At 39.0% G+C, this 26,734-nt stretch overlaps 1 protein-coding gene across 1 annotated transcript; it reads right to left on the reverse strand.

Annotated features, from left to right (window-relative positions):
* On the reverse strand, window positions 1–26,707 carry LOC124166709. The gene is made up of 4 exons (XM_046544363.1): window positions 26,408–26,707; window positions 8,839–8,932; window positions 5,788–5,896; window positions 1–180 (listed from the first exon to the last, which is right to left on the reverse strand). The coding sequence occupies exons 1-4, from the start codon at window positions 26,429–26,431 to the stop codon at window positions 90–92; spliced, it is 318 nt and encodes a 105-aa protein (XP_046400319.1). The 5' UTR covers window positions 26,432–26,707; the 3' UTR covers window positions 1–89.
* Between the last annotated feature and the right edge of the window lie 27 nt (window positions 26,708–26,734).

Consider the following 26,734-nt stretch of genomic DNA (forward strand, 5'->3'; position numbering starts at 1 on the left):
TGCATTATTTCTCATAAAGTTGTAAGATAATTGGCTACAGCCAAGTTCATAGGCACATCAGAGACAATCTTCTTCAGGATTTCAGCAGATCACGATAACCTTCCACTTCTCTCATCAACAGCTGCCCTTAACATATCATCTTCATCTACAAAATCTTCACCTTTCTTCCCACGACCCTTTCTGGAAAAAAGAAAGTCCCATGGATTGACTTTAATACATGCTCACTTATTTAAAATGAGGCCTTTACTTTTCAATCTGTAGGACAAGGAATAAGGAGATATTAAGCAAAAATACTTTGAATGCATTAAAATTTTGAAACATCCTACTTGCGTTCAAATACATACTGTGCTAAGTAGAAGAATCCGCCACAGTGTTTTTCCCTCTAGACTCCATGATACAAATGGGTATGTTTTACAATCATAAAAAAAAATTTCTGACTCCTACTAATGATCAAAAGCATTTCCAAAGTTGAAGTTCTGGCATACTTCAAAAAGGATGACTTTCACATTAATGATGTGCTAACAAATAAGTCTAGAACCCTACAAAACATGTAACATACACAGCTACTACTAGGCTAGGATGCAATTATGACTTGTTTAACATACTACCATTCCACATTCAAATATGTAAGACCACTTGAATGGTTTGCGGCGTAACTTCGTTTAATTGCCTCATAAGATGTAAGACCACATTTTGGAAATACATGTCAAAAGTCCACATTTTGGAAGAGCAATAAAAATCCAAGTCTGAATAAGGCTATGCTCAGCATATCACCAGGAGCATTAATAATCTACCATGCATAAAATAAATCACACCTCACTTTAACAACTGTGAGGGCAAGAGCCTGATGTGCTTTGAAAATTGTACTCAAAGACATTTCAGAATTGGCAGGCATAAGCATTACAGCACGTTTATAAGATAGCTTTAAATACACTGGAACTTGGTTAGTATGTTCCTCCCCAGAAAAACAATTTCTCTCAGTCCCAGTACCATCAGGGCAAAATACAGGTAAAATTATTTGGTTCACACATATTAACTGGTGATGATTTCCTAGGTATATATTATGTTCAATTACTAGCCATAAAGCTAAATAATAATAGATAATAAATGTCATATTCCCTACTTTCCCTGAAGCATAAAATAGGTAAATACGTAAAGTGGAACTTGGTTATAACGTCATCAAAGGGACCAGAAGATTTTTAACGTTATATCCGAGTGACGTTATAAAAAAAGCAGCGTTAAATCGGAGTGAAAGGACAAAGTAAAAACGCAAATGTTCTGCTATACACAACACTGTTTATTGAAATATACTCGTACACTGGAATATGTCCAGACACCAATTAAACAAAAGAGTTGCATCTCGTCACCAGCTCAACTTCCAGCTTGTGACCTGTTTTTGCTTTTGATGTTTCTACACATGGTTTCTATGAACTTTGGGAAATAATACAATCACAGTACCACTTTTGCAACCTAAGAATCGCACAATTTTTGACGCTATACCCGATCGTCGCAATATTTGTTGATGACATAAATGGGTTTTCGTACAACATTAAATGTTCAATTTTGGCTGGTCTGTATAAAATGTGACGTTAAACTCGAGTTGACATTACAGCCGATGCCGTTATAACCAAGTTCCACTGTTTATGATTAATGTTACGGCTATGAAATGGTTGGTCTTTGGGGCGAAAGATGGCGCACAGATGCCTGGAGAGACATGAGTGACTGAGTGGTACCCCAGAAGGGGATGGACCGCATTTAAGGTGCCCGGGCAGGGGGTTGTATTGTTATGGGTGCCTCAGAAGGGGAAGGGAGAAGAGACAATAGTGTGTGAAGGGATTGGAAGGGACGATGGGACAAGCAAACGTCACAACAGGGCGACGGTCGGAGTACGGTGCCTACTCCATGAATGTACGAACGATTCCAAAAGAGCTGTAACAACGATATGAAATACTAAAATACAATCCATTTTAAATCTACGACGTTTTATTTATGTTGGCAAGCCGAAGGTGCAACAATTAAGCTGATAAACAAGCAACATGATTTTCTGTAACCATTTTCAGTATCCTTAGAGCTCCCAGAGTTTTTTCATCTTTGAAAAAGTCCATGATAAACTTCCAGGAGGAGGTTCCTGAAATCATTCTTATTTGCCAATCATAAAAACAAATACAAGGCTCCAACTAAATTATGAAATTCATGTTTTTTTCAGGTCTTCATAATCTAAATGTCGTCAAAGTCATGGCCTGTTGATTCGTCATTTTAGGCAAAAATATTGACCATGCCACAATCACCAGCCGCACATTAGCGAAAAATTAACATACGTGAAAGATGTCGTGTGCAGCAATGTAAGTCCTATCTGTTATGACGTCACCTATTGTTAACAAAATTCAGGGCCAGCTAACAGTAGTGAATGGATAAATAGCAAGGTGGCAGGGAAGTGAAGAAGTGTCTGATTTTTTGCCAGGGTACATATTTGAAAACTTCAGTTACCGGTCTTCCATTCACAGCCTTAACCTTTTCCCTACGAAGGCCGTGTTTCCACGGCTTGAATTTTCTGACGCTAAAGGCCGAAAGCCATGTTTTCATGGCTTGAATTTTTCGATGCTAAAGGATGAAGGCTGTGTTTTCACAGCTTTGCGGTCAAGCATGCCAAGTGGGTCCCAAGCACCATTAGGGTCCCTAGGCACGAGAGGTCCGACCCTTTCTTATCGTCCGTGTGGGGATTATCTCGGCCCATTCCGCAACTTGATGTCTCACTCAAGGAAGGTGCTCATGGTCACCTATTTGTTTATTCGTTAGAAGAGCTAAAAACGTACATGTTGCATTTATTGAAAATCAATGCCAAGAATTACATTCTGGATGTTCTGCTGATCGGTTCCAAATTTTAAACGGAACTCTAACGTTCATATTAACGGAGTTCATCATCATCTAGAACAAATTTTGGAGACGCTAAGGTTAGATGTTAGAGGAGCGATATTGTTATGATTTACAGCTAAAGATATACGTTACTCTGTTAGCCACATTCTATGTGTACATTTGCGGTGAAATTTGGTGAAATATCCGATTGAACTCCTATGAATAAAAGCCCTCGTAATGTAATAAAATATGATTCTCTTCTCTTTCTTATTTCGTGCGTAATATGAATTTATATTTATCTAAGTGAAATTGCTTTATAAATATAATTTAGCCGTTTCAAACTACAAATTCGTAAGATTCAAGTAGTTTTATATGAATTTTTCAGGAAAAATTCGAAATGTTTCCTTCTCGTGTTTTCAGAATGCTCGTGGAAAGCAGACGTGAATGAGGAGAGTGTGGATTTGGGCATCATGGATAGAAAATATGTTAATATCATAAATCGTAAATACCTAAAAGTATGCTAGGTACATTTAAAGATTTCATTCCCTTTAAAGTATTTGTTGGTCTATAATATCTACATCTACATAATACCCCGCAAGCCACCTAAAAGGCGTGTGGCAGGGGGTGTTAGGACACCAGCCGTTTACAACTAAAAAGAAAATGAAGTGCTCTAATAAGGTTGGGACTAGCGTTTATTAAAGTCCTTTATGGTTCGGGGGAAAAACGAATTCCCATATCTATCTCAGTAAAATCTCTATGTAGTGAACCTCTTTACATCATAAACCTCCATACATCATACCACCCTTACGGTCCCGTCTGATTTACAAGTAAATTTATAGGCAAACCTCTTTGTAGTGAACCTCTTTATATCGTAATTCCTCCTCTTATCATACCAAGGAGATACCCCCGAGACGGCCTAACTACCTCCGCAAATTGTACCGAGACAACAAGAGACCATTAATGCAGCCGCGATTATGTACATGGAATGACATTTTCAGCAATAAATGTTTCTCTTTTTTTTCTTATATACCTTATTATGCTGTAATTTTCACGTTAATCATTAGTTGTGGCCATTTTGTTCAATATGAGAGTATACCTTACAGTAAGTAAAAAAAAAGGTAAGTGACTGTTGAATTCAGAGAGCTCACATCGCTTTCTCTCAAATCATGGTAAAAATCATGCAATACCGCTCACTTTCTGTAATTATTAAAGAATAAATATTTGTTCACTGATGCGTGCATGTGTGTTTAAACACATATATTTATAATGGATTAAAATATGTACAGTAGTGCATTTCATTTCCAAAGGATATGAAAAAATGGTATAAAAAATGGTAAAAACCTCTCTATAGTGACCCTCCATACATCAAATTGCCCAAATTTTGGTCCCCTCCATTACGATGTAAAGAGGTTTTACTGTATTTTATTCAGTTCGCAGATTAAGTCTTTCTGCACCGGATCCCATACGCTCGCTGCATATTCAAGGTACGGTCGGACGAGAGCAAAATAGCACCTTTCTTTAACTTTCTCATCCGAAAATCTTCCCACAATATGCTTAACAAATCCTAATTTCTTCAGGGCTATGCCGCAAATATTCTTTATGTGTGTTCCCCACGTGAGATTCGAGGTTATCGTAACTCCCAGGTACTTCACTTTGTCTGTTGCCTTTATGTTAACACCATCCACTGCATAAACATGGTTAGAGTTGGATGAATTCCGCAAGAAATGTACCGCCATGCATTTGCTCAGATTAAGTTCGAGTCCCCACTCTTGGCTCCACAAATGAACGTTGTTTAAGTCAGATGATAGAATTTCATAGTCAGAGTGATCACTAATTTTGCGATAGATGACAGCGTCGTCAGCAAATATGTAAATGTATTTTACTGCTAATGCGGGAGCAAAGATCATTAATGTACATAATGAACAACAGGGGGCCGATTATGCTTTCTTGTGGAACACCTGATGTAACTTTTACAACATCAGAGCTAATTCCGTCAAGAACTACTTTTTGTTTACGATCACTGAGAAAGTCGCGTATCCAGTTTACAACTGTTTTGTTTAATCCGCATGACTGTAATTTGTATAAAAGTATGTTGTGAGGTACAGTGTCGAAAGCCTTCTTAAAATCTAGAAATAGTGCGTTAACTTGTCGTTTCGATTCACCAGATTTTATAACGTCGTGAAGAAAGAGCATGAGCTGTGTTTTGCATGATCTACCTTTTAGAAATCCGTGCTGACAGTCATGGAGGAAGTTACGTCTGTCCAAGAAAGTCAAAGTCCTATAAAGATATAATGCCCTTTTGCTGAAAACCATAAAAATAACCGTAGAACTTCGTTTAAAAGTTCTAGAGGCATTGCAAAATGAAAGGTATACATAGATGAACTGACACTTGCTGCAATAGTAACAATAAAAAAAATTAAAATCGCACTAGTAACAATAAGCTGACCGCAAAAGTACGCTGTGATGGGCTGCCTTCGGGAAAAGGGTTGAGGATTATATTTGCCCAGTTGCTGAGGAAAGTGTCCGGCACCTCGCTAGGCAAGGTCATTAAGTGGACGAAGCGACTACCTGGACAATTCCTTGCCGAGAAACAACTCCGTACAGGGCGAAAAAGAAATGCTCAAAGCCTTCGTACAGGCAAAACCAACTTTCCGTGAAGGAGCCCGGCGCGAAAGGTCAACGAGTCGTCATGGTGCACCGACCAATTACTGAGCTTCAAATATACATGTGGAGATAAATATGTAGACTAAGTCTGCGAGGGCCTTACCTTGAAACATAGTCAACATTATGATTTTTTTTTGATCTGTCAATCATAGATTTACAATCAAGTTTGAGAGATTTTTAAGATTTCATGACAAAATTCACTGCTTTTTCATGGTTTTACGGTATTCACAGCTAAGAGGTAACTCTGTGATCCTGAAAAGGGCCGTTTACCTTGCTTCTTCCTCCCTGATTGCAGTACGGCACCTTTCCAACTTCTTTTCCAGGGGTCTGATGCGGTCACGAGGTGGTGGCTCAACTGCCTTGGCCATGGAACGTATCTCTGAAAATACCAATTTTTTGGCTAATTTACTTTCCACAGAAAAATATTATGGCAGGTTGAAAAATTGAGGGAGGTTCAGCATCAACTGGCGTTTAAAGAGGCTGTAGAAAATAAAATAGGGGAGGATCCGACCAACAAACCAATGGAAGAGAGTTGGAAAACCATTAGAAGTGGTCTGCAGGCGGCAGCTGAGGAAGTTCTTGGTAAAAGAAGAGTCGTTATGAAAAAACCATGGATCACGCAGGAAGTATTAGATCTCATTGAATACAATACAAGGCTGCAAAAACAGAGGAAGGACAGAATCGTTACAAGAGGATAAGGAACGAAATATGTCGTAAAGCGCGGAAGGCTAGAGAAACGTGGATGAAAAGCATTTGCGAAGACGTGCAAAACAATCTTAAACATGGAAAAGTAGAGGCCGCTTATAGGATAGTGAGGAACCACTTTAAGGAAAGGGGCGTAAGATGTAATACCCTTAGGGACAAAAACGGAGAACTATTGATTGAAAACGAAGAAAAAGGGAAGAGATGGAAGGAATATCTGGAAGATTTGTACAAAGGAAGTCGCCTCAGAACGAATGCTATCGAAAACGAGAGGGAAGCTTGGATGCCGATGACATGGGAGCCCCAATTTTAAGATCGGAATTTGATGCGGCTGTAAGAGACCTCAGGATAAATAAAGCGTCTGGCATTGATGACATTCCTGCAGAACTAATCAAAAATTCAGGAGAGAAGACGTTGAACCAGCTATACAAAATCATTAGTGAAATGTATACGACAGGTGAGATACCAAAGGATTTCGAGAGGAACATTATAATCCCTATTCCTAAGAAGAAACGAGCGGAGAAGTGCGAAGATTTTAGGACCATAAGCCTTACTACACATGCATCAAAGATACTGACGAGGATCATCTATAGAAGAATAGAATGAAAAGCAGAAGAGTACTTGGATGAGGACCAATTTGGATTCAGAAAAAACAAAGGCACAAGGGAAGCAATATTGGCCCTAAGACTGCTCATAGAAAAGAGAATGGAAAAGAACAAGCCAACATTCGTTGCGTTTGTGGACTTAGAGAAAGCATTTGATAACGTGGATTGGAGCACAATGCTTGGAATCCTAAAGGAAATTGGGGTTCTTTATAATGACAGAAGAATCATCCACAGTTTATACAAAAACCAAGTAGCCGTGATAAAATCAGGGCCCAGCTGTGAAGAAGCAAGAATTAAGAAAGGAGTGCGACAAGGCTGTACATTGTCACCCTTAATTTTCAACGTTTACATTGAAAAAGCCATTAAGGAAATCAAAGAAAAGGCATTGGGAGTGAATATCCATGGAGAAAAAATAAGCATGCTAAGATTTGCCGATGACATAGCCGTTATAGCAGAAACAGAGAAGGATTTGAAAAATATTCTGGTTAATATGGGTAGGGTAATGAGTAGATATCAACTGAAAATAAGCACGAAGAAAACCAAGATCTTAGTATGCAGCAGAAGAGAAGAAGTCAAGACCAACATTAAAATAGGGAGGCAAAAACTGACAGAAGTGGATGAATTCTGTTATTTGGGAAGCAAGATAACTAGTGACGGGAGAAGCAAGAAAGAAATTATCAGCAGAATAGCCCAGGCGAAGAGAGCATTCCACCAAAAGAGAGACCTGCTTACAGCGGGAAACTTAAATATGGATGTAAAGAAACAATTTATAAGAACCTACATCTGGAGTATGCTCCTATACGGAAGTGAGGCATGGACAATGACCGCAGCGGAGAAAGCAAGGATAGAGGCCTTTGAAATGTGGTGCTACAGAAGAACGATGAAAATCAAATGGATCGACCGAGTTAGTAACGAGGAAGTCCTAAGAAGGGTAGGAGAGAAGAGAAGCCTCATGAAAACCTTAACAAGAAGACGGAACAACCTTATAGGCCACATCTTGAGACATGATGGCCTGATGAAGACAATCGTCGAAGGACAGGTGGAAGGCAAGAATGGAAAAGGAAGACCTCGAACAAAATATATGGAACAAGTAAAGAGAGATGTGAAAGAGAAGTAGGAGTGAAAATATTAGCTGATAGGAGAACTGAGTGGAGAGCTGCGTCAAACCAATCCTAGGATTGTTGACCAGTGATGATGATGAGAAAAATATAGGGCTTAAGACAACAGCCACAAAAATAAAGCATGATAATGGCATTCAATACCGTATATATGTATCTGATTATAGTCCCCCCCTTTTTTTTCCAAAAATGCCTGTGGTCAAAGTAAAGGGGGGGGACTGTATTCCTATGCCTTTTTTCTTATTTTTTCCCAAAACTGAAGCCTCAAAATTCGGGGGGGGACTATATTTGGAAAAATACAGTAATTAAAATTTATGGATAATGATAAAGAGGCTGATGGAAAGCTTTATGGGAACTGAATAGGCATTAGACACAGTTGAAAATATTGTGCTGTCAACATTTCTGCTACACATTACATACATATATTACAGCCCACTGGCTGAATACACACATTTTGCAAATTCAACATAAATAAATTCAAAGTTTCAATGTATAGATAACCTCATGAAAAATTGATTTTCTCTCAATCATATAAAAAATGGGTATCATAACATACACTCAACTACAGTTAAACACTTATCGGAGCCGTAAATCATATTTTTTTAAATAATGCATCTATCATTGCTATATGTATCTAAGAAGCATGAATTTTCAACTTATACATATACTCTACAACTGATTTTTGAAACAAATTTTAAGCCAAACAATAATTTTCAACCTCTGTAAAATAAAGTTGCGTCCCATTGCCATGTTATGTTCAATGATTGCATTTATAAAATACTTTGCATCAATTTAAGTCTTTTTTGTCAAAGAGCATTTCCCGTATTACATTTAAGAGAGAATCTATGAAGATTTCATATCCTTTAAAAAGTGGCAAAGCCTTGGATTATACATACTTCTAACAGCTTCCACAAGGCCAGGCAGTCGACTAGCTCCTTTGTCACCACCAAACAAAGTGTCAGTCACATACGAATCCAAGTTTTCTTGTACCTACATATAAAACATTAAAAAAAAATAATAAAACATTTATGATAAAACCAGAACTTCAAAGCTAAAATTTTTCAAGCCACAAATGTATATCGATGGTTAAGTTTTAACAACACCTATCTCAAATGCGGCCGGTTTGAAACACAGGTATCTTAACCCTTAGGTGCACGCGCCTGCAAGTATAGCGCCAGTGCACGCTAGCGGGGTTTTTGCCGCACTTTTACATTTTTGATTTTCCCAAGTATAAATTCAAATTTGAGGGTATTTTAACGTATTTGGGTAACTTCTAATAAATAAAAGCACTTAAAATATTTTTCCCATTCATTTATAAACTAAAATATCACATAATTATATGCAAATTTCTTGAAAAATACTTCGACTAATTTTTCTAAAGGAATTGCAGACGGCAATCTAGACAAAAGGAAATCTGGAATAAAGTCAAAAAAACACACAAAAAAGGAAATGTATATGCTAAATCATCAATGCAATAATTAAAATTTTTTAAATAACAAACTTTACAAGCAAAATTAATTTTTCAATTTTTTCATCCTTATTGGCCATCACTGAAATGACATTTGTGACATTTTTTGACGCAGATGGAATGATTATTGAATATTATTAGAAAACATTCGTTTATTTACCGTATTATAATTTTTATATTTTCCACGTGTAAAACAATGACCAGCCCTACATTGACGTTCATATGCAGAAGCAGATAATTCAGGAATTTTCCCAAGTCTCATCGCTAGAAAAGCCTATGTGTCTATTGGAAGATTACCTTTTTTCACCCTGGACTTAAAATGTTTATCTGCAAGGCTAAATGCGAGAGCTTCCATGAACTCCATTCTTGATCTTCGATGGATTTTTTTTCGAAATTCTTAGCTACAGAAATCACGTGGCCGCTAAGAGTAGCTATATAAATAAACCGGAGAAATTGTGATAGAGGCCACCTTCGTGTTCGTCTTGAAGGGGAGTAATTTACACACTTCCGGTTCACAGAATCGACACCTCCCTTGGTTGAGTTGTAGTTCAGGATCATTTCAGGTTTTTGCAGTTCGTTTCGATGTCCTCTTTGCAGGGCAACGTAGAAAGCACTTCAAAAGAATTTCACATTTGTTTCGTTTAGTGCAGTACGAGACAAGAGTGCAGGTATCCCGGAAACCAAGAAATTAAGTTGCAGCCTATCGAATTTTTCAGGGTAGAAACTCTCTGTGGGTTTAAGGATTTTTTCAGGGTACCTAACAAAGTTAGACCATTTTCTAGCAAATAAATGGCTAAATCAAGACTTAAATAGTAATGCTTTGCTGTTGTTTTCCCATTCGAATTCATGAATTCCCGTTGCTATCCCGAACGCTGTTCTGTAAATCATCAGGCCTGTTCCATCTGTTTTAAAAGCTCTTCTAGCATCTCCCTCAACTTTTATTTACAGAGAGAGTGCATTTAATTCCAAATAAAGATATTATTTCTATACGAGAAGTAATGATGCAATCTCTGATTCTCGAGTACACATGAGATAACAGTTTTCCTTCATGCAAATTAATGTTATAATGCCTTTGCCGCATTATGTACTTTTCCCGCAGGTAGATACAAAAAGTGCCGACCCTTGGTCTTCATGTTCCAATGCATAATACATTATAATAAACGTGCATCACTTATTTTTCGGTCACTGGTTAAGTGTATGTAGTGCATTTTTACATAAATGTAATGCATATTTGAGTATGAAGACGAAATTTTTAAATTACTACATGTGGTTTGAGGTTGACATAAATTATACAAATAATAATAGTAAAGAAATGATAATGCAAATGCTTACAAAAATATAATAAATACGAGACAACATATTAACATAGTATTGCAAAAAGGATTATGCTTCCAAGTTTCCACGGTAACGACAGATTATCAGTAGTTCCTTAGTATCGTGTGAACGCCATCTAGCGGCAAATCACCCGAAGTTGTCGTCGTTCTCACTTTGTAAGATTGTAACGCAATAGTTGGTGGTCACATTGACGCAAACATATGTTCTTCGTGGAGGGAAAAGTACAGAAATAGAATAACAAAGTATGCCACAAGTGATCCATTCACAGTAAACGCGCTATTTCAAATTTTTGAAAAATGCGGCAAAATCCCCGCTTAGCGTGCACCTAAGGGTTAAACAAAGTGTAATAACATTACAAAAAAAATAAAATACAAGCAAAAAACATTTGCAAATGAATGCTTCTTTATCAGTTTTATGAACTTTTGGTTTTTAATTTCAGTGTACAAGTAAAAAAAAATTAATAGTTTTTTTTCTCTCCTAAAAAGTTGCTATTTTTGAGATACGTGTAGTTAAAACTTAGCCATCGACATGTATATGTTAATGTTCAAGGGGATAATAAATGAACTGAACATTTTTCATTACTATGGGAGCATAGACAAAGGAACTAATTTAAGACGGGATAGATCTGAAATAGACAGTGAGGAGTAACGTCACGTGCAATACAAATAATGTCACCTTTCACAATGTGCTGGATAACATTTCTCATTTATTAACAATTCTCATTTCTCATTAACACAGCGTCAAGAGTTCAATTATGAGAAAAGGCATGTCGCGTACATATTTTTCACACAATTAGATTACACAAAAATACCATTCACCAAACCACAGTCCATACTACCTTTCAAGTCAGCATGCTTTGACCTTTCGTCAGGGGCAATATTGGAATTGCTGAGTTCAGGCAGTGTGTCTGACAGGCACAGATCAAAAAAACATTATTAAATCTCAGCACAGCTCAGTGGTACATCTATAAGTTTAAAGCGTCATTATAAGAGTAGTCTAACACTTTAGTGATGTCTTGCAGGCTATGCATAGACCCCTTCACACACCGTCATATGGCCCCGGACAGATCCAGCAAGGTGTGATTAAACATGCTCTTTAGGCTATTAAGTATTATTATATGTAAAGTATATTAGCATGTGAATTCTATAAGAACAGTGCTTTTTTATTTTGCTACCCTGTTTAGCTAACATGTAATGCTTTTACAGCAGACTCCTGATTATCTGGCTGTGGTTTATCCGGGTTGCAGATTATCAGTGCATGATTTTTACTCTCGCTCAATTTTTCTGCGATCTTTATTAAAAAAATAAAATCGGACACAAAATCATCAGAATTACTGCATTAATGCTAGGATAAACCAGGATTATTAATTCCATTGGAATCTCCCTTCGTAAAATGGAAGCAATCGTGCGCTAGCTGCATTCACGGGAGCACCATGTTCCCGTTTTCCAAGCCTTACAGTGCACGACCGCGCTCCGCTAAAAGATTGCGAACTGGGGAAGAAAGCTCTCATTGAGTCCGGGAAGCACTCTTAAATAACAGAATAACTGCATAAATAATAATATGTTGTATGTTTTAGGAAAATTATAAGCATTGCAAGACTTTTAACCCTTTCACTGCTGTGGACGTACTTTTTCTTCGTCCCTGCCATGCGGACAGCACTTTCGCCGAAGCACTCCGAAAGGTTGCTAAACCGGAACCCGGAATCCTCGACCAGCTCACCCAAGCAGGACCGTCTCATCGACCCTACCAGCGTGGGGCTTACCTCCCGAAAAGTGACCGTTCTGACTCCATTTTGAAATTATATCAATCAATCCGATCATCGAAAAATTGTTTTCATCGCACTTCTCCCAATCAGGCAATCAAGTACGTCTTTGGACCGTGTTTCTGTGATGAAAAATACCGATTTTGTTAACTTTGCTGAAATGGCCATTTTCCGGTTATCCAGCCACGATTTTAGCAAAGTTAACGAAATCGTTATTTTTCATTGCAGAAACACGTTTCAAAGACGTACTTGATTGCCTGATTGGGAGAAGTGCGATGAAAACAATAATTTTTGATGATCGGATTGATTGATATAATTTCAAAACGAAGTCAGAACGGTCACTTTTCGGGAAGTCAGCCCCCCGCTGGTAGGGTCGAGGAGACGGTCCTGCGTGGGTGAGCTCGTCGAGGGTCGTGGATTAGCGACCCTTTGGAGGGTGTACCACACCCATCGTGGAGGTACCTGCTTCATGGACCCACGAAACGCATTTTAACCTTTTCGCCGCATGTGAGGAGAAGGTTTTCGGAGATTGAACAGCAGTGAAAGGGTTAAGAGAAAGTTTGTGTATTCCGATTAATTGTGCCGTCTCTCCCCTTAGTTAGCCCAGATAATCGGGAGTCTACTGTATTTTGCTTTAGCTTAATAATGGAATAATAATTTATGCCAAACAATCCACCATTGATCTGTGGGCATAAATTCAAAACACAAAAGGCTGAATGGAGCGCGACAAAACAAACAGCTACTCCAGTACACTACCGATTATCCGGGCTAATGATGGGGAGAGAGAGCACGAATACAGTACACTCTCGATTACACAAAGTCAGTCGGACCGGAAAATTGGCACTTCGCAAAATTGAGTTCTGTAATTTCAAACCTTTTTCATAAGTCACGATATTAAGTTTGCTTTTGTTTCGTCCGCCCTTTTTTGTCTTTAGTGGCCTCATTTAAACGTACTCGGTGGTTATTCACGGTAGAATTCTCAGAAAAGGCTTTTTGATATCGATTTATGCTGTGAAAGATCGTTAAATACTTATACCACCATAAACTTCCCATTTCTTGTACTTTAATATCAACGATCGCTTAAGAAATTCCCGACCAGTTTAGAAAACGTAATCAAATAATGAATTGCAAAGTTTATTATTAGAATTTAATGGAATAAATTTGTAGTTAGGAGCGAATAGCAACTGTTAAGTAAGCGTAAGATAGTTGTTTCCAACACCCATGGAATTTTAGCAGCAGCCGGCCTAACCACCATTTATGTCGCCCTCTGTTGCTCAGTGATGAGAAAAAAGAAAAACAAGGGTCTTAGCCCGTTTCCAAAATAAACTTCGTAAGTTAATACATAATCGGAAAACACGGATAATCCAAACCTTCACTTAAATGCCTTGTAATGTTCATAATTTACATAAAACAAACAACATATTATTATCTATGCAATTATTCTGTTATTTAAGAGTGCTTACCAGACTCATTGAGAGCTTTCTTTGTCAGTTCGCGATCTTTTTAGTGGCGATAACATGGTTGTGCTCGTGTTATTAATGCTCCATGTAAGGCCTGGTTTTGAAAACCACACATCCGTGCTGTGTGATCACGAATATTGAAAAGTGGTTTGCACGAATGCTTCAAAACTACTGCTTGACGTCAGAAACTACAATGTCAGGCACCACACAACGTAGTCGCGTCTCGCACAAGTTGGCCGGGTCGCAACTGCTGCGGGACGTGTAGGAGAGGGGTCGCGCATTGCGAGGCTTGGAAAACAGGAACACGGTACTTCCGTGAATGCAGCTAGTGCGTGATCGTTTCCGTTTTATGAAGGGGATTCTAACGGAAATAATGAGACTGGTGTATCTTAGCATTAATGCCATAATTCCGATGATTTGGCATCCAATTTTTTTACGAAGATCGCGGAAAAAATTGAGCGAGAGTGAAAATCGTGCACGGATAATCCGCAACCCGGATAAACCACAGCCGGATAATTGGGAGTCCGCTGCATAAGCATAAAGAGTCTATGCCGTAGGTACAGTCGTCATTGAGCGGTTTTGCATCGAAAGTTCATGACGAGCTAGACTCGTCATTAGAGCGCAAGAGGTTAAGCCTGCCTGTTTTGCAGTCTATTTCTTTTATTTTCTTCTCATGATCACGTCTACGACGTAGTACGACGGTGCATGAAGGATAGGGTCATTACTTCGCATCATTTCCTCCAGTCGCTTACCCTCGCTGACCTCTCTCTTCGACCCTCCCGGAAACTGTGCGTTCCGATTGCTAATTTAACTTCCGCAGCTACAAAATTCAACAAAAAATGATTGTTTGCATCTTATTCTCGCCAATTGTACGATCAAGTACGTCTTTAAACCGTGTTTCTGTCGATAAAAATCAACACTTTTGTTAGCTTTGCTAATAACGTGGCTACTGACCGCCGTAGGTTAAAATTAGAGTCAGAGCGTACAGTTTTAGGGAGGGAGCCTCCACTCGGGGGGTCGAGGAGAGAAGCCAGCGAGTGAGACCGGCTCCAGGATAGGGTTCATCTACATCTACATAATACCCCGTAAGCCGCCTAAAAGGCGTGTGGCAGGGGGTGTTAGGACACCTGCCGTTTACAGCTAAAAAAATGAAATGCTCTAACGAGGTTGGGACTAGTGTTTATTTAAGTCCTTTATAGTTCGGGGGAAAAACGAATTCCCATATCTATCCTTTCCGCAAAACATCTCTCTTAATTTATCGCTCCTGTCGGACCTGGAATAGTGCGGCTCTAACTTTATGTTCTCCGTGTCACTCTTAAATATATCCATTCTCAAATGTTCACGCAACCAAAGCCTAGCGCGCAGCCTCCGAGTCTCCAGCGGCTCCTAGCCTAATTCACTTAACATCTGGATAACGCTGTCTCTACGCCCGTATCAGTTTTTGACGAACCGCGCAGCCTTCCTTTGTATTTTGTTCAGTTCGCGAATTAAGTCTTTCTGCACCGGATCCCTTACGATCGCTGCATATTCAAGGTGCGGTCGGACGAGTGCAAAATATCATATTTCTTTTACTTTCTCATCCGAAAATCTTTCCACAATGCGGATTTTCAACCCTCAGGAACTCGGAACTCCTGAGACATGGCCCCAGAAACAGATGAAATAGAACCTATTACTTCAAATTTCACTATAATATTACCCGCCCGGCAGGAACCCCGGGGAAGACAAAGCACTCCACGGTGCATTTCATACGCACCACCCCCGACCAACCCGTATCCTGTAAACCTCGACGCCTGGCCTCGGATAAACTCGAAGCAGCCAAGAGCGAATTCAAGTTAATGGTGCGGATAGGTACCGCCCGCCGTTCGGACAGCAGCTGGTCGTCGGCCCTCCCACCTCGTACCGAAAAAAGATAACGAGTGGCGCCCCTGCGGTGACTACCATGCCTTGAACGCGCGCACAGTACCAGATTGCTACCCCGTCACACGCATAGAAGACTTTTCCTCTTCCCTGAGTGGTACCCGAGTTTTTTCCACAATAGACTTAGTAAGGGCATATAATCAAATTCCTGTGAACCAGGAAGACATCCCCAAAACCGCCATCACTACACCTTTTGGACTTTTTGAATTTCCATTCATGTCGTATGGACTCCACAATGCGGCGCAGACTTTTCAGTGATTCATTGACGAGGTGCTCAGAGGCCTCGATTTCACTTACGCCTACCTGGGCGATATTTTGGTCGCCTCTAAAGACGAGGATGAGCACGAGCGAACTTTTCCTTGGGCTTAGTGATTACGGTTTGTTATTAATCCTTCTAAGTGTGTTTTCGGTGTATCTCAAGTGACACTTTTAGGTTATAGTGTCAGTGTTGACGGCACAAAGCTATTAAAAGACAAGGTTAGTGCCATCTATGAATTTCCGGAGCCTGTTACAATTAAGCAACTATGCCAATTTTTGGGTATGGTAAACTTTTACAGACGTTTTCTACCCAACGCGGCGTCATTACAGGCGCCACTCAATGATTTATTGCGTGGTGGAGTGCGAGGCAATGACGAGATTACATGGACGCCTGAATTGCGCCTCTCGTTCCAAAAGTGTAAAGACGCCCTCTCCAACTTTGCCCTCCTCGCCCACCCTGTTCCCTCCCTCCCCCTAGGCCTTTTTACCGACGCACAGTGGGCTGAAATCGAAAAAAGCTGGACAACACCTCGAAAATGGTTTTTTTGAGTGTGGAAGTTGAAAATTTGCACAGTTGTTGCCAACACATTAGTGCATTTTTTGACGCAAAATTTTTTTCATTGGTTAATTTTTTATATATAATATATAGCCTCAAAGTTGAACAAACTTGGCGCAAATTGCCCGCTTTGAATTTTTTTCGAAATTCAGCATGTTTAAATTAATGTCACACCTTTAGTAGTAATTCAATAGCAACAAAAATTTATAAAATTGTTAAACGGTTTGTTAGCATTGATTACCATCAACTTTCACGACTTAGTTGTTGTATTTGTGATCAATACGATACAAAATGGCGGACCCTGTTTTTCGCCGAATTTTTGTGTTTATGTAGGATTTTAAAAAAAAGGAAAACCGAGTTACCTCGAGATATTTACACCACATATACAACAAAGTATATAGATTACGATAATCGGAAGTACAGCTGCGACCACCTGCGACGCCGAAATTAAGATCGATTTTTCGAACGTGCGGCACCGCCCGGAGCTTGCTGCTGGCCACGGGAATTGCCGTACTCGACGGATGTTGGACAGTGAATCATTTTAAGCAAATTTATTGAATAAAAGCTATGATATATTGTTACTACATTTATTTTCCTTTTGTTGTAACCTGATTTCTTCACCCTCTTGTAATATTTATTGTCGAAGCATTACAAAATGGCGGACGCTAATTTCAGTAATATTTTTGCCCGTGTGTGGCTATATAAAAAGAAGGACACTGAGTTGCTCTCAGATATTTACATCGTAATTGCATCAAGCCTTTTAGAGTCTCCATCCACAGAAATAATCTACAACCGTTCGCAACAAACAAAATAAAATCGATGTTTTTACTGTGCCGCACAGTCTGCGGCTGCTCCCTGGGTGGATGGAATGTATTCGCGACGCCTCGGATTTTACCCTAGGCAGAGACGGCGCTAGCAGGTGCGGGGCTAGGGGCGAACCTTCAGTGCGGGGCCCTTCACTTAAAATATTAAACTCTATACCCCATCTACAAACTCGAGCATTTTGAATCCCTACCACTCTCTGGCTAAGTATGCGTTCCCCTCCCAAATTCAGACTTCGCAATTACGCCGTTATGATACCATCACGCAGTTGAGTTCAAAATAGTATAATACAAATAAAATTTATAATTATATTCATTCATAAAATTATAACGTAAAATAAACATAAAAACTGCGCTTTATACTTTAAATTACTGTATTATTATTCCTTTTTCATATTATTATTTTTTGTCTAGCACGGACTTAACAATACAGTAATAGTTGAAATTGCGTTTTCAAACTATCGTATATTTTAATTTTTTTCACGAACGCGGGGCCCACCGAAGCGCGGGGCCCGGGGCAGTCGCCCCGGTCGCCCCGCCCTAAGGCCGGCTCTGACCCTAGGGGCAGTTCTCCAGCAAAAAACTGACGCCGGCTGGAAACCATTGGGCTACTTCTCTAAAAAACTCAATTCCGCAGAGAAGAATTATAGCCCAATTGATAGGGAGCTATTAGCAATTTACCGTGGAATTCACTACTTCAAACACATGTTAGAAGGCCGAACTTTCACGATATTCACTGACCACAAGCCCTTAATATATGCATTCCATCAAAAGTCTGATAAGTGCTCACCCCGGCAATTCCGCTACCTTGACTTGATAGGCCGATTTTCAACGGATATCCGTCATGTAGCGGGGGCCGATAATGTTGTTGCGGACGCCTTTTTCCCGAATTGAAGAAGTCACTCATGCTATTGATTTTGAAGCACTAGGCCGTTCCCAGGAGACGGACGAGGAACTAGCCTCCCTTCTCAACTCCCAGTCATCATTACTCCTGAAGAAAGTGCCAATCCCCGGGTGCAGTGTGCAGTTAATGTGTGATACGTCAACCTCAAACGTTCGAACATATGTCACACCAGCTTTCCATCGCCAAGCATTCAATTCAATTCATAACCTTGCACACCCTGGAGTGAGAGCCACCACCAAATTAGTGACTACTCGTTTTGTGTGGCCATCAATGAACAAAGATTGCCGTCAGTGGGCTCGTTCACGCATCCCCTGCCAGTGATCAAAAATAACAAGGCACGTCTCCTCATCCCTTTCTGATTTTACTCTGCCAGGAAGGAGATTTGAACATGTCCATACCGATCTAATTGGTCCTCTCCCCCTACGTCGGGGAGAGAGGGGGGTTTTTACATTAGGGAGTGCTATGCTCTACGATAAACACAACTCAAACTTTTTTCATGTTTGGGATTTGTAGCCATGCATTTGCATGTAAACTCCCTTCACTCATTGACAAGGATAAAACAACTTTTAAACTAATAACCATTATAAAATTTTGGGAGGGTCATGACCCCTCTGACCTCCCCCCTAAATCCACCCCAGGATTTAACCACTCAGTTCCTCAACCCATGGTTATGTTCCGGCAATAACTGGGTCATGAAAAGCCGGGATGAAACACTACCCAACGGAATGGAGAGGAAGTTCATACAAAAAATCTACAGACCTTGCTATGAAAACAACTCATGGGTATCCACAATCACGCAGAGCTACAGATACAGAGTGAATGACAAAAATATTCAGGTAAATGAAATCAAGCGTGCCAAATTCAGGAGGCTCAGTTATCTGAAAGGAATACCAGAAAATAAGGCACTACAGAGGACATTTAGTCAAGAGTCCAGAGGGGACTGCGAAAAAGGTGGTTGGATGACATGGAAGATGACCAAATACAAATTGGAGTATATCTACATCTACAAACTACCCCCAAAGCCACCTAAAAGGCATGTGGCAGGGGGTGTTAGGACACCAGCCATTTGAACATAAAAAGGAAATGCGAAACTATTTTTTCAATTGTCACAACTTGGCTTGCCCCCCCTAGTTATGATCCTGGGTATGCCCTTGTTTATGAGGAGAAATAGTTATTCAATTTTTCAAGCAGTTAGACATTCAGTGAATAAATTCCAAACATGTAGTCCTAAAACCACCTAAAATATGAACTGATGAGCAATAAAAAATGTTCTTTATACCTCTAATTTTTACACTGATAGAGAGAATACATTTCAACTTTTCAAGTACCCAGTGATTGCAGAGTAAATGAAAATTTATCCTAAAACAATCTTAAATAATTGACACAAACAGCAACATTTTTTTCCACTCAATTTTTATATCTTTGTTTTAAGCAGCATCAGGGGTAGAAATTTCAACAATTAAAGCAGCTAATAATCAGTGAAAAAAATTCCTAACTCTCCTCAAACAATCTTAAATAGGCACATTAAATACTTGGTAAGGTAAGAACACAGGAGGGAAAAGGCTGAATTATGTAATGTGTTTTAGAAACTTTCATGAAGATTTTCAATGAAACCAAATGGATAGGTACTTTTCAGATAAGTTCTATTCATCTCAATAAATACAGGCATATGTAGAATCATTATGAAGAGTTTGATCCAGCTCAGCAGAAACCATAATGTAGAAATACTATTTTAAGTCCTCTATGGCACTGTGCAGTGAACCTTTTTCAAGACTTGTCCAAATATGATCCCACCCATGAAACATTATAATAAAAAATGCATAGAAATACACATTTTAAGTCTCAATCATGCACATTATCCTTCCTACAAAAAAGGACTGACAGTATTAAGTGCATTATTTCTCATGAAGTTGTAAGAAAAATAGGCCGATTCACGTGCAGATACTATCCACGCATTTGCCTGCTCACGTGTATTCGAAAGCGCACCTGTTAATTGGTCCGTGTGCCATGACAGCACATTAACCTTAATCCTGCGATTGGAAGGCATTAACCCTGGCAAAAAATCAGGCACTTCTTCACTTCCCTGTCAACCTACTCTCTCCATTTTCCCACTCACACCCTTTACCCGAATATGAATTTTGCTAACGATAGGTGACGTTATAAGAGATACCACTATCATTGCTGCATTTGCATTCAAAGCATCTGTTGTGTTTGTTACATTTGTAGTTAACGTGCGGCCGATGATAGTCACGTGATCAATATTTCTGCCTAAAATGCCTAATCTGAAAACCGTGAATCTGATGACATTTAGACCATGAAAACCTGGAAAAAACCGTGAATTTTATAGTGTCGTTAAAGTGGGAACCCTGTCCTCGATTTGACATAAATGAATTATAATCATCTCTCTCCGATGGAAGTCGCTAGGTTTTCGATACAATTTTTTGGGGAATTCCACTGAAAATGGATGATTATGCGATTAAAAAATATCCTTCGTGCTGAAAATTAAAGTGAAAGCAGTTCTTCTCTAACCTCCGTATTATTGTTAAAATTCCACTTTGAAAATCATACAGTAATCTTGCGTTCCAAACGACCCGTTGCCATGTTGGCTGAGCGTGACATCAGAGTTCAGTAAACAATATGTTTACGTGGTGCCAGAGGACTATTTGTCCCGGTTTTGGAAAAACCCATGTATCACAGTACAATTAATTTTTTTCATAGCATTATATATGTTAATCGCACCATCAGTCATGTGAAATATTTATCCTGAATAACTGACAGGTTTAAAGAATGCATGCATACTGGAAAATGCAGCACAGTTTTGACAAATTGCGCTTATTACTTTCTCGTCTTCCTCATCTACGGCGATTTCCACAGTAAAAGATTATTGTTCTCACTTTATGTTCTGGTGTCATCTTATACCCTAAAGTGAAAATGCTCAAACTGATTAACACTTGAACCTAAAAAAAATGATGAAACACTGTATCTTCCACTTTACCTTCCTTACTTAAGATTAGGAGGCGACAGCGAAATCAGCCTCTAAAATAGTGATGATGAGCATATAGGACACGTGCCTATGTGTTCTCTCAAAGCCAAATCATCATCGACACCAGAATTTGAAAGGAAAGATGATCTAGAAATAGCCAATTTAGTTCTGGTAAAATATGGAACGAGAAAGAATATCTAAGAATCATCCTTGCTATAGGAGCAGAATATGTGAGAGTCGGCTACATGGAGCCCAAGATCTAATCCTGGAAGTTGCTAAAAAACAAGGTGTCTTGTCGTACAAATTTGGGGATGTGGTCATGAAAATTGAACCCCCGAAGTCAATAAAAAGAAGTTTATTTTCTTTCACTGGATTCTAAACATTGCTATACGCAAATCTACTTTTGTATTGTGCAATGTCTTTACAGTGTTGCTTAAACTGATGTTTCAAGTGCATTTTTGAAATTAATATTTTTAAATCACGTTTTTTATAATAATTTATCTTTAAATATACCTTTTGAAGCTTACGGGATAATTATAAATTATTTATTTTAATCACTATTGCTCTATTTGAACCCAAACTGCCTTCAAATGGTTGTTACTATGGGAATTACGGTGTGGGGTCAGGTAACCCAATATTAAGGTTAACTTGAGCCCAAATAAAATTTAAAAATAAAAGTATTTACTATGTCACAAACAATTCATTTTCTGTGTTAAAGTATTGATAATTAAATATACTTTAAACATATAAATTGAGTATGCCAAAGAAAACAATATGTTATGCCCATTTTTGAAAATAATGTTAAAGGTTTCAAAATTTGGGTTCAAGTAGCCCGTCTTCACGGTAATCTCTGAATCATGATGTTACAGCAGTGTCATCAGATCTGCTTCAAAATTATTTTACAAATGTATTTTTATTTTACAATATGGATACGACAAAAATCGGTATTTGAAATACAATATATATTCAGTTCGTGTACTTGAAATAACAAGTACAAATTACGCACGTATTTCAAATACGTATCTAATAATACTAGTAATGGAAACACAGCCCACTCCTGGTTGGATGCATTTCTTCAGCTCGCCTAGGAGGGCCACTCAATTTATTTCGTAGTTTTATTATGTCATCTTGAAATTTTATTTCTTCCACAGAAGCAGCTCTGGGTTATTAACCTTTTCCACTCGGGTGTCGAGTGACACTCGACAATGCCTAGCTCACTACCAACTCGCGTGTCGAGTGACACTCGACACGCGCTATTTTCCATTACTTTAATTTGTTACGTTCTCATTTTATTTGTATATAAATGTTAATACATTTTTGATAATGTACACCTTGATTGGGCAATAAGTTTAGAGTATAAATCGTAATATTTTTAAGAATATCATATTTTCTTTACACCATCAGCCATGAGGACTCTTGGCCATGGAGGGCCTCGGTTCTAATTTTCGTACACACGCTGATCGTTCTCTTTATCCTTCAAATCGCCCGGAAATAGCCCGAAAAATAAGCATATTTGTTGTAGTGCATAATTCTAATGTTACTTATACCATAATCATGTATCGGGATGTGTGCCTTCTTTTATTTTGTTGTATTTTTTATTCATACATCAATTGTATCGTATCTCTTACTATCATATATTTCTGAGCAAGCCACATGTGTACATAAGGTTTGATACTGACACAAAGTGCAAAAGGTAATCGTTATTCGGAGTGACGGCGAGCTTTGCTGAATCAGATTTTTTTATTACGTGCCCCCCAGAGCAGAGCTGAAATAGATACTTTTTGTTTGCCTGCATATTATTCCGAGAGCACACCGAATACGATACGCTCGCTGCTTGAATGACTCATTTCCATTACTTGATTATTTTGTATACATTTTTCACATTTGTTTCGTTACTATTTCAACACACTCCCTTTATGACACCTTATAAATGGGAACTGAATCCTTCACGGAGGTAGTCGTTTGTAGTTCATATCCCAGAAGTCAACGTTGCCCTGTTGGCCGTGGAAAAGTTCAGCAAATTTGTTGATGAAATTCTTTGTGAAAGCAGTGACAGTGAGTTTTACTTTGGAAGTGAAGATATATCCGGAAGTAGTTCTAGTGATGAAGGTGGATTATCCAACAGTCATAAATCTACACAAGTTGAACCTGTAGCCGGTCCTAGTAAACCTGCAAAAAGGAGGAATTGCCGATTTCATCAGCAGGAACTGACAAAAGGTGACAGTGAAAGTGACACCCAAGTTGCACATAAAAAATGTAAAAAACTACAAAGAATTGTTTATTCTAGTGACAGTGTAGATGAGTCCGAAAGCGATGACGTTGACATTCAAAGTGAAAAACTAACGCCAAAATGGATTGATGTCAGTGTGAATGATCAATCTCCGAAAAGGTATCCCTTCTCCACTGGACAAGTGTGCGTTGGTCCACAGGTTCCCGGTGACTGTGTGAAGCCCATTGAATTTTTTCAGTTGTTTTTTACAGACGCCTTGATAGAAAGCATAGCCTGTGAAACAAATATCTATGCTAAGAGTAAACTTCACAATAGGATACTAGCCGAGAGATCAACTTGGAATAGTTGGACTGACGTCACCGCTAAGGAAATAAAGGCATTTCTCGGCATTATATTGAACATGGGCATTATTCATCAACCAAATATACAGGATTATTGGTCGTTAGAGTTTGTCTCTTATGTACCATTTTTTCGTGCAAATCTTCACAAGGGAAAGGTTTTTGCAAATATTTTGGATGCTACATCTAAAAAATGAAAAAGCGGGGATAAATGATACAAGAACCAGAAAAGAGAAGGTCAGCTCGTTTTTGAATTATTTAGATATGAAGTTCAGAGAGAAATTCTGTCCAGGGCGCGAGATAGCCATTGATGAGTCTGTTGTGGGTTTCAAGGGCAAGGTGCGCTTCATTATGTACAACCCCAAAAAACCCACCAAATGGGGAATTCGTATCTATGTCCTCGCAGATTCCCGATGTGGTTACATCTATTCTTTTGTTCCTTACTTCGGTTCTGTAACATCTGACTCCCTTGCTAGATCTGATCTACCATTTACTTCAAAAATTGTACTAGAACTTTGCATCATAAAACGAGGTACAGCAGATTTACTCGGTCCAAAATTTGGGTCCTTCGAGTTTCCGAATCCTTCATTATGATGTTCTTGATTACTTTCTGAATATTTTCTAGGATTAACATACTCCATTGGTTTCGGCACTTGTAAGTTTTCGGAGTGAGGGAACGGTAGTATCGCTGATTCAAAGTCGTCTGGATTTTTTACAGTGTGTTTTGACTTCGCTGTAATTCCTTTCATTTTTTCAACAAAAATAACAGTCTGAACAATGATCTGCCAAATTATGGGGACGGCAAATTCCTTATGACGTAGTCCCTTCGACCAACCAGTAAGAAGCTCTACATTGGTGGTACACAACACATGGGGATCCCATTCTTTATCTTGGCCACCCAACAGGCAGTCAAAATAAAGTTTATAGTCCTGTCTGAAAAAGGGAGTAATTTTCCACCTTTGAGCCTTAAAAGTAATTTCACCGTATGCGTAATAAAAGTCATTAGGATGGTTCACGCACTATCTATGCCTAAATTCTGATTAAAGCTAAGCCACTTCTCAGCGATTACGTTGTAATAAGCTGTAATTTCTTGCGAGCAACAAAAGTCTATCTTCTACTACCTTCAGAGAAATCAAACATCTTCTCGCTCCTACAGCTGGTCACATGCTGATGTGAAGTTGCAGCTGATGCAGCATTGCTTTGAACAAAACGATAAGATAGTACAATTTTAACCATAGCTTGACAGAATAGGAACGCATTACATCGTAGGACAACATGTTTTGGCAGGAAAGTTTTATTTACACTTTCTCATACACACTCACTTTCTCACGATACATAAATGAATTAAATTACTACTTTCTTAAAAGCAAAAATATACATTAAGCTGTCCTAAAGAAACTAACTGTGATAGAAAGAATCTGAAAAATACGCCTTAGACAATTATCACTTTAAAAGGTTTTAGTGCGTCAATTGCGGTTGAAAATTTCCTCAATGATATGCACATGATTGCTACAAATTTAATAGACACACAATTTTTCGAGTTAAATTCCATAAATCGCAAAACAAAATTAACATATTATTTTTTCCTAGCCAGTGGTAAAAAAAACTTTATTTTCTGCAATTTGATACCTCACTTTCTTTTTAATGTATTGGGAAACCAATTTTGTAAAATTAAAACTGCATGCTATGTTGGTGTCAAATTACTTTTGACAATATATAAGGGTCAAATAAAATATCTAAATTAATGTGGACGAAAAATACACTCCAATGAATTCACACTTCACTTGGGACAATGTCTCTCCTTTTATTAAATTCGAAATCTCAGCAGCAGTTTGATGTATTATTGTCAGCATCAACATCTCCGGTCGTAAACCTAAGAGCTAGCCGGTCACTTCTCAGGTGGAGGTCTTCTCCGACGCGTTCTGGCAATGTGCACGGCAGTCCTTCCAGAAAAGCTAAAACTTCTTCAAAACCAACTGCATTAAAATGCGTGGCCCATCGAATATTCTCGTTGACTGCCTTGTTTACGTTAAGGGAAAGCTTGCTATGGCCCATAGTGATTTTTGTCGTTTCGAAGAGATATGCGAAGGAAAATTCAGAGGAGCGTTTCCAATGCGCGCACATGGTGCCGTCGAATGCGCCTCAAATTCTACGGAGTTCATCGCCAGTCATGCTCTGGGTTGCGGGAGACTCGGTAGTCGGTCGCGTATTTGGACGACGAAGATAAGAAATGGTTTGCCTTGTTTGAATTTCCCTCACTGACCAAAGAATAACAGCCCACTGGAAAGGAACCCACTATCCCGCGGAGCGGTAGTGGCGGCACAAACTTTGTCGGGATACTTTTTTCCCCCATAGTACATAACTAATTGTTTTGTGAAATGATCTCCAGGCAAATAAAGAGTATTATTAACTTCACAATAGAAATTACGTTACCGAAAGTCTTTCCCACAGCATCATATATGCTCCGTTAGTTTTCAAACTCTCAGCTAAAGCATCTTCCACAACAGCACTTTCAAGAAGTTGTTCCCTCAGTGATGGCGCCTCCCTGGTCTACTTCGAAGTGGAAAAGTAAAGGACATCGGGGAAGACCCTTGGGATGTGGCACCACGGGGAAGGCCCTTGGCATGTGGCTGTAATATTTCATTTTTGGCCGGTCATTAGTTTTCCTGACTTCTCATCGAGGTAGGAGGTTTCATGTACCACATCCTCAGCCAGGCAAAACCGGATAAACACCTTAAAATAAAGATAATTTCATTGGTA

This window comes from Ischnura elegans, chromosome 10, assembly GCF_921293095.1.
Source record: "Ischnura elegans chromosome 10, ioIscEleg1.1, whole genome shotgun sequence".
In the NCBI taxonomy this organism is placed as follows: Eukaryota; Metazoa; Arthropoda; class Insecta; order Odonata; family Coenagrionidae; genus Ischnura; species Ischnura elegans.